We start from the raw sequence: 13,365 nt of genomic DNA, 5'->3' as shown, positions 1-13,365 counted from the left end.
GCCCTTGTCATCATATTTTTTATCCTCATTCACACATTTTTTTTTGAAATGCTATTTTTTCCTGGGGATATATATTTTTAAACCTTTGACCATATTATGTTTTGCTATTATAATAACTTTATAATAGATTTTAACGTATCAAAGAACTAGTCACCTCTCTTTGTCATTTTCAATATTATACTGAATTTATTTGCATATTTATTGTACCTAATACATTTTAGGATGCGTTTGTCACTATGCATTAAAAACTCTTGTGTGTTATTGATTGAGAATGGTTTAATTTATAAGAATATTCATGGGAGAATTCTCATCTTTTCACTATTGAACATTCCTACCTTCAAGAAAGAAACAAAGGACTTTCTGTATGTTCTTCAATAAATTTTTAGAGACCTCTTCTGTCCCTGACAGATACAGACATTGTGTTATACCAATATGGTTTATAGTTTCATGGCTATTGTAAATAAACCCTTATTTTTACAAAATTTCCTTAGTAGTCAATTCTTTGAACAGGAATAGCTATTAATTTCTGATATTAATCTATATAGTCACCTTGGTGAACTCTATTTTTAGAGTTTGTGGTCCATTCTTTCAGATTTTTAAGGTAAAGAATCAATTAAAAATTAAAGTCTTTGAAAAATTTCTTTTCAAAAGTAACACTCTGCTTTTACTTGTCTTTTCTCATTTTCTAAGACTTTTCTGTAGAATATTGAATAGTAGTTGTGATAGTGGAAATGTTTATCTTTTATTGATTTTCATAGAAATGTTTTTAATAGGTCACCAGTAAATATGTTTACTCCAAATTTCTAGAAGGTGTCTTTCATTCAGGAACACATTTCCTTTCTAAATATTAAGAAATTTATCTTGAATTGCCATTGAATTTTCTGGTGTTTTCCTCATTTCTTGATCAGGTTTTTCCCAGCATTAATCTTTTTTATAGCCATACCATTAATAGTTTCTTACGTTGAATAATTCTTTCATTCCTAAGACAAAGTCCACTGTTTCAAAGTGCAATATTCTTTAAAAGCACAGTTACATCCCACCTGCTAAAAAAGTTATTTATAATGTGTGCATGTGTCATCCTAAGTAATTCGATGACTAGCTTTCCATCTGTTTATGTGTTTGAGAATAGGGCTTTTGAACCTCAGTCCTGTTAACATCCTGGGCTGGATAGTTCTTTGTCGTCTTGTGTATTTTAGGATGTAAGCATCCCTGGCATCAACCCACTAGATGCCAGTGGCACTGGCTCCCCAGTTGTGACAACCAAAACTGTCTGCAGGCATTGCCAAATGCTCCTTGATGGAGGACCAGAATTCCCTCTTTTTCACTCTACTAGAATTTGTTGAAGGATAGAAATATTCTACTTCTTTTTCCTCATTTTTCTTCAAATTTGGTTGTGGGAGTTTTCCTCATCATTGACATTTCCCCTCTTTTGGCTTTGCTTTCTTGAACTAGTTTGGTGATTGATGTTTTTCTATAAAGTTGTCCATTTTGTATCTGTTGCCAAATATATTGTTGTACTTATGCATACCATGCTTTTATATTTGAAATTTTGTTTCTCCATACTTTTGTTTTCCTTTTCATTTCTCATGCAGTTAATCACACTTTTTCTAAAATTTTCTTGACTGCTCTTGAGAAAAGTTCACTTATTTTCTCTTTAAGTAATCGAGTTTGATATCATTGTTAACTCATTCATTTGTGCTCTTAATCTTTGTTAACTGCTTCTCACATTTATTTACATATTTTCCGAGCATCTTACATTGAAAACAGAAACGTTTACATCCTTGTTTTCTAATAAACGTATATTCTTCAGTGTACACAAGCACTCTGATATCTTGCCCTAGAGATTCTCATATGTGGTTATCTCATTTTTACACAGTTTAAAGAATTGTTTTTCCCATTTTTATTTTTCTGGAATAGAGAAGATGCTTAGTAATAGGATGTGTTATTGCTTTGAAGCCCTTTTCATTTTGAATTTATAATACATTATTATTATCTGTAGGTTAATTAATAGACTAGGTTATACAGTATGATGATCTGAAAGAGATTAATTTGTGCTTAAATAAAGAAGAGGTGGAAGAAGAAAGTCAGTAGAGTTTGAGTGGGAGGGACTTGATGATTGATTGGGAAAGATGTAAATGTACAGGACAAGTCCCAGAGTTCTGATTTAGAGAATTGGTTAATTTTTATGAAAATTATAAGCTTTATTCAGAATATGTAGGAGTAAGAACACTTACAGAGGGAAATGATCAATTTGGTTTTAAAATACTGAATTTAATTTACTCATGAGAAACACATATGGCAACGTTTGAAAGGAAGTTCTAATCTTTAAGAACCTGGAAACCACAGCTGCCTTTAGATACCTATTTGAATTTTTTGATTAGATAAGTGAAAGATGAAACTGTGAAAATGGGCAAGATAATTATTTAAATGACTCGAGAATGGGCAAAGGCAGATGCCTGAAGGATTCCAAAGTTAAGGTTCTTTGGGTGGGGGGTGAAGCCAGAGAGAGAAATTGCTGAGTGGTGGGAGATGAGTAATAAAGACTAGTGTCAATACGTGAGGAGAGAAAGTTTCCAGTAAGAAAGTATACTCAGCATAATATGTGAATGTGTCGCAAAAATGAGTCAACCAAATCTGGCAATTCTATTTCGCTGTTATTTTCCATAGTGGGTGTAGACTCAGCACCTGATTCTCTGGCCCTCTGCACACAGAGACGATCAGTGATAAAATTCCTTTCCCCAGAAGCCTAAGGAGATTTGTGTTTACATAATTCATAGGGAATTACCCTGAAACTTAAGACTCTACTCCAGAGATGCCACATTGACCAAAATGTGTCTCTGGAAGGCACAAATCTGAAAAATGTTTGGCAGGGACATTTTGTCAGACTGGTGTAGAGGTTCCTCCTATGTTTCTTCAGCATTACTGAATGAAGGCGTTAGAGTCCTATATGCAGGTTCCGACTGCAGCTTTTCTGATTATTTGGGAAAATTACTTAATCCCTTTGCCCATCAGTTTCCTCATAAAAATATTGGGGATAACAACGTTTTGTATTTCACTGGATGATTGTGATGATTTGATGAGGTTACGGATATGAAGATGGTTGCATCTGGCACATGGTTGGTATGTGTTCAAGAAATGATGGCTGTTATGTATGGTTCTTTGTGTTTGAGGAGCAGCCTATACCATACATTAAAATGCAGTGCTTACTGCACTACTTTAAAATAATGGCAATGTTTGCATTTCTATCTCTTTCTTCCTTCCTTTCCTCCTTTCCTCTCCTCACTGTCTCTCAGTTTCTCCCCCACCCTTCATGCCTGCCTTCCTTCCTCTTTCCTTTCTTTCCCTCTTTCTCTCCTTCTCTCTTTTTTTTCTTTCTGCACCTTTGTGTTATATATGGTCTCTCTCAACGATTAGGTAGTGCTTTATAGAGTTAACCTTGGGCAATTAATTTTTGGGTCTGTTTTCTCATATGCAAAATATACTCCTATCTACCTCCTAGAGTTGGTGTTCGGATGAAATGCCTATAAAATATCAATAGCACAGAGAATTTTCAACAAATGGGTGTTATAATGATTTTTGTTAGGGTGGTAGTTTGGACCACCTTGTCTCCAGATTTATAAACATATGTGTGTTGGGGATGTTTTTGGCATTCTTCTGAGTGCCCAGGAAAAACTAATAATATTCACATTTCAAATGTGACTTGATTTTTCAGAGCTTTATTTCAGGATTAATAATTTATTTTTAAAAATCAGTGAAAATCATTGTTATTATATTGTACATCTGAAACTAATACAACACTGTAGGCTATTTATACTTCAGTAAAAAAGTGCTGGATACCAATTTTCTCATATTGTTTAAGTATTCTACTATGAAATTTTACATGCAGGGATGACTTAATTGTGATGTTTATGGTCACCAAAGAGAATTACAGACTTAAGAACATCTGAAGTCTGGGACGCCTGGGTGGCTCAGTGGGTTAAACCTCTGCCTTCGGCTCAGGTCATTATCTCAGGGTCCTGGGATCGAGCCCAACATCGGGCTCTCTGCTTGGCAGGGAGCCTGCTTCCCCCTCTCTCTGCCTGCCTCTCTGCCTACTTATGATCACTGTCTGTCAAATAAATAAATAAATTCTTTTTAAAAAAAAAAAGTACTTCTGATGTTGCATAACTCTGGGAATCCTCTCTTTTCAATGCATGATGAGAGGCATGGAGAAAAGCATCCAGTACTGGAAATCTCAGAAAAAAACGAAATTCTTAGAGAATCAGCAGCAGTAATTCATTGAATGTAAGAGTGCCAGGAAGATATTCTAAATGATAGCTATGAATTTCTTACATGTTATGTTTGATTATTCAAATATCCCTGTCTTCTCAGTCCCTCAATATGTTGGCCCTCAATAATACCAATGTTCAACCTGTGACCTTCTTCCTGATGGGCATCCCAGGCCTGAGAACAGCCCAGGTTTGGATCTCCATCCCTTTTTGTCTCCTGTATGTCATTGCCCTCTCTGGGAACAGCATGATCCTATTTGTGGTCCTCCGTGAGCAAAACCTCCATGAACCCATGTATTATTTCCTCTCTATGCTTTCAGCCACAGACCTGAGCTTATCCCTGTGCACCCTTTCCACTACCCTTGGTGTCTTCTGGTTTGAAGCTCGAGAAATCACCTTAAATGCCTGCATTGCCCAGATGTTCTTTCTCCATGGATTTACTTTCATGGAGTCTGGGGTTCTGCTGGCCATGGCCTTTGATCATTTTGTAGCCATCTGTAATCCACTGAGATATACCACCGTTCTCACCAATGCCAGGATTGCCCAGATTGGGATGAGCATATTGATAAGAAACATTACTGTCATGTTACCCGTGGTGCTCTTTGTTAAAAAGCTGTCCTTCTGCAGTGCTGTGGTCCTTTCACATTCTTACTGCTACCATGTTGATCTCATTCAGCTGTCTTGCACAGACAACAGAATCAATAGCATCCTCGGTCTATTTGCACTTTTCTCCACAACAGGGTTTGACTGCCCTTGCATCTTGCTCTCCTATGTACTGATCATCCGATCTGTTCTCAGCATTGCCTCCTCAGAGGGGCGGCAAAAAGCCTTCAACACCTGCATATCCCACATCAGTGCTGTTGCCATCTTCTTACATCCCCCTCATCAGCTTGTCTCTTGTCCATCGCTATGGCCATTCAGCACCTGCATTTGTCCACACCATCATGGCGAATGTCTTCCTTCTCATTCCTCCTATGCTCAACCCTATCATCTACAGTGTGAAGACTAAGCAGATTCGAAAGGCTATTACCAAGGTCTTAATTCAGAAGCAGCAACAAATCTAATCATTAGTTATCTCAGAGTAGAGAGAAAGCCATTTATAAATGAGTGCTTCCATAGAATGGGGTAATTTTCCCTATTCTGTACCTAGATATTCTTAAGCTAAGTAACTTACAGATTGCATGATATTTGCTTAGATTCCTTCTCAGTAGGTCCCTATTAATATCACCTAAATTATGCTTTGTTTTCAAGGTAAAGTGAGATAATGTATGTAAACAACTATTCATATGTGCAAGTAGTATGAACCTGAATAAAGTATTCATTCAGACTGCATACAATTCAAAAAGTCGAGATTTAATGTAGGAAAGTTTGTTAATAAACAGTTCTTTTCTGAATGATATCCAAATGGCACTTTAATTAATTTTTTCTTCTTTAATTCTTGGTTAACTCTAAAAATAGTCATTCTATAGAGTGTATCTTACTAGCATATCAATGTAGTTCAACACTGGATTGTATACAGGTAGTTATTTTGCCCTTTCTTACGTGTAGGATCATATATGATGTGCATACAAAATGCCGTATCAAATGCTCAGGATCAGTCCTGCTGCTGTTAGCTGAATGTTAAAAGTGGATAATAACATTACCAACAACCCAGAAATGAAGATTACACAATTTCTCCTAAAATTAAGCTTGATAAATGGGAATTTATACTTTTGGCTCATGTTTTCTCTCTCTCTCTTACATTTTGACTCCATCTGTGAGCCCTCTGGATCAGCAGTAGTATAACAAAGCCTGCTGATATTTACATGTAGTTTTTTTCTATCTTATTATTGTTTCTCCTCTGAATTGGGTACAGTTTTGTGGATATTAGCATGAGATACAAGATTTTCACCCTCTGTGTCCACTTTAGTATGTATTTTACATATATCTTCTACAGACTTCCGTATCTCTCTTCTTTCAAGTTTGCTAATTCCTTTCATTGAGCAACTAGCCAAGCCTTTCAGCAAAGTACAGAAGTCCATGTGTAACCACATACCTTAGACAACCTCTCTTTCTACACAAAGTCAACAACCACTGTCCATTATGAGAACTGTCCTTCAGCACCTTCTTCTTCTTTTTTTTTCTCTTTATGGTCATTCATGTATGAGGCTGTTGTGTCACTGTATTCTATGTCTGGTACCAATGCTTAGTACCAACTTGTCCACCAATCCATCCATAAACAAAGCCTGAATATTTTCCTTCTCTTCCAGTAACTTATCAGAACCTTCAGAGAGGCCATGAATGTGAATTAATGGAGACACATCTATAAGACATTGATAAATGTCATGGGATTCTGGGACAACTTTTCACAAACTTAATTTGGGCTTACATGGACTTTGTACTTTATCTTTCCTACCGTAATGGTTTCAACCTCACAAATACGCTAACATGAAAATTTTCCCAGCTCATAAGTGTGATATAACCAATTATATACTTAGGCCTCTGCAGACTAGCCACGGGTAAAAAATCATTGTGTTCACTGTGAGATAAAATTTGTCCATCATTCCGTTAGTCATCTCGCCCCAATAATCTCAAACTTTAATCAGAAAAGAACATGATGGTTCCCTATTATCAGTGTGAGATGATATCTCATTTCCAATAGTCCTCAAGGAATTTGGGTATTCTCCTTTCCTCAATGAAAAAGTACATTTATAAGTGGACACTTTTGATTTTGTAAGTACCTTTTAAGCCTGTGAAGTTCCTAAGGTTTTTCTTAGTGAAGCTTGCAAAACCCAATCCACCCTCTGGGAGTGCCAAGAAAGGTGCCAAGTCTCTGAGCTCTGGGTGCCAGACAAGCTTATGAGTGCTGGGCACTGCTGGAACTGGGATATAGAGAGAGTGCCTTTTGTAGGACTGTAATATATTTCCATGTGAGGCTCAGGTGGGGATAGCTCCAGTCTGCCCTTTTGAGATGAAGGTTGGGTGGCCAGCCATCACTAGATGGCTAGCCCTGTGCTGCCTTGATTGGTATACACATGGCCAAGGCTAAGGAGAAGAGGTAGGAGATGTTCCCTCATCTGGAAGCCTTCTACATACTGTCTGGGCCTCTGGTTATGTCCCTGTTGTCCCAGTGAAGAACAGAGAACGTGCGCAGTGGCTATACTGGAGGAAGTTGTGCACTGCTGGAACTGAGCACTGAAGAAACACACAGTGTCAAGCAATGGAAAAATAGCATGTTCTGTGGGAGTCTGGCCAACAAAGCACACAGAAACCAGGAAGAGAAAGCTCCTCCCTCCAGTGTTCTTCCACTGCCTTCCACTGACACATCTTAATATCGTGTCAGCTGACAAAAGACAAGTATGTACAGAGTCCCAACACCATCATCATAGAACAGGTAAAAAGGAATTTGGAGCTGAGAGATGGTAAATCAATAATGAGCCAGTCACCTTTATGGGTGACTATGGACCATACCTGCAGACCCAACTCTGAAGCCTTATCAAGTACATCTCATGATAGTCCATCCAGGAAAATAAGGAGGGAACCATTAATCCATTGGATCTCATTTACCGTTGGTCAGTATTTATCCTATGAGTTGTTCATTCCCCCATACTTCCTCACATGTATGGATACCAAGTGAATACCTGAGAATGTGTCATGCCTCAGTGTCAGCCCTGGGGCAAGAAGCAGGAGGAGCACAGTGCAGGCCTAAGGCAAGAGGTTACCATGTTCTCCCTTTGTGGAGCCAGCCAATGAGTGATGCATCTGTTTGTTGCAACCATGACTGGACAATAAGCCCACAAGATTTGGAGTGGTACACTTCAAATGAAGCTGATTCATGACATAACTCAAACCCTGGTGTTCTCACAGGGAGAGGTTGTAGGTTGATAGAAGGCTGGTGCCTCCAAGTAAGGCTTGAGACATGTCTCCTGTCGAACTGAAAAGTCACCTTTGTTCTTTTCTGGTGCAAACTTTACTTCCCCACTTAATTCCATAAATCAATTAGGGTGGCTTAGTTATCAACTTCTATTTCTTCACTTTTTTTTTAACCTCTCAGAAGAGAAATGGTTCAGAAAAGGTTTCCATGAGCCATGTGTTTTAGAAAAGATGCAGGTAGCTCCAGGACAATGGGGAAAGTTCAATAAGCATGTAAAGCACATAGACATGTTCTTAGAGAGGGCTGCTGAGAGCAACTCCTTTTATAAGGAATATTTGTCATTATGAAATTCAGTACTTTTTACATTAAAATTATAATATTCACAATAGATTTAAAAAGGAATAAAGGAAGGGAAGAAATGGAGGAGGAGTTCGGGCAGGAATTTGAACAGGAGAAAGAAAAACAGGAAGAGGATAATGCATTTTATTTAATCTTTTACCTAAATTTTCTTAGGTGACTTTGCCTTTTACCTATATTTAGCCCTTCTAAGGGGAGAGTTGTCACTGCCTTGCTTCCTGAAAATACAAAACAGAACAAAACACCAGTTATGTGTGTGTGTGTGTGTGTGTGTGTGTGTGTGTAGTTCTGGTTGCTTTTCCTCCTGGTGACCTTAAAGCCATTTCCGGATCTAGAGATCAAGGAATGTTCAACTCAGAATGATGCAGATATATGTCAAGGAATGCTGGCAGGATGTAACATAGACCTAATTGAGCCATATAATTCTGTGATGATCCTAGACAGATGCTGGATTAAATATATCTAGGTTAAGAATTTTTATTTCTTTATTTAATGCTCTGACTATAATATGTACATATACTAGAATATGGAAAATCACTTTCACAATCAAATTATAAGCCTCTTTTTTCCAGTTTTCTGCCTGACCAATGCTGGCGACTTGCTCTCACCTCTAGCAGATCTCCTTTTATAATAACCTGAGGTCCCAGTGATCATTATAGGCTTATGTAAATCGGTTCATTTATTTCTTGTTACTTTGTTTCATGCTGATAATGTTTAACTAGATCTTATTTTCTATTCTGTCTTTGAAAATCATATGTCCTCCTAAATGTACCACCAGAATTATACTTTTTATTTCTAATTTTCAAAGTTGAGGGCTGAATAAGAATTGATCCTTTTGATGTCAAGGCTCTAAGATACCATAATGTTTGTGATTCTGGCTTGCTTTCTGTTTTATGAGATGAAATGCCTTCACTGGCCAATAAATGTGACGGGACTAGATATAAGACAACAAAGAAAAGGAGTCAATGATAAATCTGAAAGCTTGTGACCTACCTAAATCCACTTACATTTAAAAATAGATGTTGTGATGACAAAACAGAACTTATCATCTGTGGGCAGAATTCCACATAAGGTCTGGGATGATCTTAGACTGAGACTATTAAGGCATACACTTATTGTTGGGGACATAGCTGGATATAGTCCACCTTACCAGTGTCTGAGACAGGCTCTCCTCAAAGCCTGTACCTAATATAGGAATAGGATCTCAAGAGTTAATTAAATCTATGACTGTGAGTCAGAGCCTGCTTTCTGCATTTCTTAGGTGAGCCTGTTATTGACAGACCATGATGAAGTTAGATAGTTTTTGTTTTGTTTTGTTGCCAGGGTATTAAGTGCCTGTTAATTCTCAGGAGGATATGCCTATGCTATGAAAGAGTATGAGGGTCTGTATAAGAATATGGATTCCCAACATGGTGCTGGAGCAGAGAAGTTACAGAACCTGGAGACTTTGAAGCCTTTTCACCCTTGTTCTTGGTTAAAGAACCCAGGAGCCTGGTAGGTGTCTTAGAGACTCAAAGTGAATTTCCCTAAGATTATTTTATGTTTCCTAGTGAAAATTCTGCAATTTATAGAGATCAACCTTATGCCTTTGAGAAAACTAGAGGTAAAAATGCTTCATAGTTTGTCCAGACTAAGGGACCAAACTGCATTTGGGACAGCATTGAGAGCTGAAAAGTTTAGGGAACATATGTGGGATGGGGTACATCTTTGTATTTGCATGATGAACACAGTTGAAAAGACAATGTTGCCAATAGTAAGTCGTTCCTTTAGTACCTGAGTTAGGCTGGTAGCTTGTCAGCAAGACCTCAGACATGGAATCTTAGAAATGACCATTTTTAAAAAAGATTTTATTTATTTATTTGAGAGAGAGAGAGTGAGAGAGAGCACAAGCAGGGTGAGTGGCAGAAGGAGAAGCCAATCCTCCACTGAAAATGAAGCCCAATATGGGGCTTGATCCCAGGACACTGGGATCGTGACCTGAACCAAAGGCAGACAGTTAACAAGCTGAGCCATCCAGGCTCCCCTGAAATGACCATTTTGAGGAAACTTTTGAATAAGAATGGATAAAAAGTATATTATCACTTTTCTCGCTGTGAATCCCACTCCCCTGACAAAGACAGTGCCAGCTGCACTATGGGGGTTTTTCTGGCCTAAAGCTATTAAAAAGAGAGCTACCTGAGGTGTGAGTAATGCTGGCACCAAGAACATGAGCCGGATCAAGCCCAAATACCAGAGATAAGAACCTGAATTGGTCACCAGTCTGAAAGGCAGACATGGAGCAGCCAAGAGCAATGGCAGAGGATGCAAGAACAGGGAAAGAAGGGCAAGAACCATGGCAATTCTGAGCTGGGCTAATAGCAACTGCATGGAAACAATGTGAGTATTTAAAGCATCTACAAATCGCAACTGTGGTATGTGCTTCTAGTCAAGGAAATACTCACCACATATGAGAGGCGAGACAAAATAGACACACGGTACTGAAGTATGTTCTCCTCATATAGCCTCATCACTTCTCCGTATGACACACCCTACATGCCACAAATTGTCATAGTCTCTATCTTGAGTCAAGTTGAAACAAATGTCCTTCAAAATTTTGGCAGCAGAGAGTAGAGCTAGTAACTGTTCTCCCCTTCACTGCTTTCTAGTTCCACCCTTCACCCTGTAATTTGTTCCTTCTGGATGCACTCCCTCTTTCTCTACCCTTGACAAGAAATACTTCTTAACTTCCCATAAAAGGATCAATGTTTGTGCCTGGCCATTCCCTTCTCACCACTTATTCTGATATACTAGCTGGCAGCTCACCACCTAGAGTATGATAGCTGGTGTCAGAGGAGTCCTTCCTCAGCTCCCTGAGGTGCTGTGCTCACTCATACTACCTCAGGCTACAGTAATGTGCTGGTGAATAGTGTTTGGTCCTGGAGATCTCACGGTGGTTTATGGTTCTGGGAGTGGTGTTGTGTAAGATAATTTGGAGGGGGGAAGAATTAAAAGAATATAGAAAAGTACAAAGCATTGTCCTGTGTTTTTGCAATTCTTTTGGGAATTTTGGGAAGATTTAAAATACTTGTGTATTTGCTTTATGTGTTATTGGCTTCTTTAAAAACGAAAACTAAAACATTACTCTTAAATTTGGAGTTCTCTTTGACCATTACTCCATTCCCACCACACTCATTCTACTGTGATTGTTCGTGTCTGTATGCTTGTGCCTGGATGCATAATTTTCTAGCACATGGGTCAAGAAACTTTTTCCTGTAAATGGCCAGAAAGTAAATATTTTAGACTTTTCAGGCCACATACCTGTCTCTGTCATATATGCTTTTTCTTCTCCTCTTTAAAAACACTTTTTAAAAATATTTTTAAAACTCTCACAGATTGTACAAAAACAAGGCATAGGTTGAATTTGGCTCAGCATATTAGTTTGTCAAACTCTGTGGTAGATCCATTTTATATTTTCACACACATGTACCATGAACAATAATATAAGAGGCCTCCTTTAACTACTACTACTATAGCTTCTGTGATTTGAGTATGTGACCAATGACCACATTCAGGACATTATAGTTTTTCCAGATTCAATGTACCTCAACTTAGTTTACTTGATGCATAAATCTCAAAAATGATAGTTTTAATAAAAAAGTTTATCAGAACACCTCATTGCTTCCAAGCTATCAAGTTGTTCAGAAGGATATCAAGGAATGAAGATATAGTTGAATAGTATGAAAGTCTCAAGTGAATATCATGAAGAACCCATTTAAATCTACTCTGTATTCTCCTTTATATAGAAAAAGTTATATTTTATTATTGTTTGATACCTAAAGATGAGCTATATGTAATTTACCTGGCAACTGAACTTAATCGTGTTCAGTAAATACAACTAAGAGAATTTCTGTTTATTGTTGATGTTATTTATCTACCAGGAGCATATAAATGAAAGATCTGTTTGTGATGTTTGCTCTCAATACCTCAGAAGTTGAAATATCCACCTTCCTGTTGATTGGGATCCCAGGGCTTGAGCATGTGCACATTTGGGTCTCCATCCCCATCTGTTTTATGTACCTCCTGGCCATCCTGGGCAACTGCACCATCCTTTGTCATCAAGACAGAGCCTTTCCTGCATGAGCCAATGTACTATTTCCTCTCCATGCTGGCCCTATCTGACCTGGGCTTGTCTTTCTCTTCTCTTCCCTCCATGCTGAGGATCTTCTTGTTCAATGCTATGGAGATTTCTGCTGATGCGTGTATTGCCCAGGAATTTTTCATCCATGGATTCACAGACATGGAATCTTCGGTGCTTCTGATCATGTCCTTTGATCGCTTTCTAGCTATTCGCACCCCCCTGAGGTATAGCTCCATTCTTACCAGCTCCAGAGTTTTGCATATCGGACTGACATTTACTATCAAAAACATGTTACTAGTTCTTCCTCTTCCTTTCACTTTAAAAAGAGACTCAGGTACTGTAATAAACGCCTGCTCTCACACTCCTATTGCCTCCACCAGGATGTCATGAAACTGGCCTGCTCTGACAATAGGGTTAACTTTTACTATGGTCTGTTTGTTGCACTCTGAATGATGTCAGACAGCATGTTCATTGCGGTTTCCTATGTCTTCATCCTGAAGACCGTATTGGGTATTGCATCCCATGGGGAGCGACTTAAAGCTCTTAATACCTGTGTGTCCCACATCTGTGCTGTGCTTATCTTCTATGTGCCCATCATCACTTTGGCTACCATGCATCGCTTCACTAAGCATAAATCCCCCTTGGCTATGATTCTGATAGCTGATGCTTTCTTGTTGGTACCACCTTTGATGAACCCCATTGTGTATTGTGTAAAAACTTGGCAGATTAGAGTAAAAGTCTTGGAAAAACTGAGGCTAAAGTCTAAATGA

At 38.3% G+C, this 13,365-nt stretch overlaps 1 protein-coding gene and 1 pseudogene across 1 annotated transcript; both read left to right on the top strand.

The window, feature by feature from the left end:
- The first annotated feature begins 4,380 nt into the window (after positions 1-4,380).
- Positions 4,381-5,332, top strand: LOC111159600 (olfactory receptor 51F2). Its single transcript, XM_022522138.1, is given in 2 exon segments — positions 4,381-5,139; positions 5,141-5,332. Coding segments are annotated over 2 exon segments (951 nt in total).
- A 7,091-nt stretch (positions 5,333-12,423) lies between these two features.
- On the top strand, positions 12,424-13,365 carry LOC111159635 (annotated as a pseudogene).

The sequence above is a fragment of the Enhydra lutris genome, unplaced genomic scaffold, assembly GCF_002288905.1.
Source record: "Enhydra lutris kenyoni isolate GAN:26980312 unplaced genomic scaffold, ASM228890v2 scaffoldscaffold68, whole genome shotgun sequence".
Lineage (NCBI taxonomy): Eukaryota > Metazoa > Chordata > Mammalia > Carnivora > Mustelidae > Enhydra > Enhydra lutris.
Note: the sequence above shows the minus strand (reverse complement) of the source record. Positions and strands in the feature narration are given on the sequence as shown.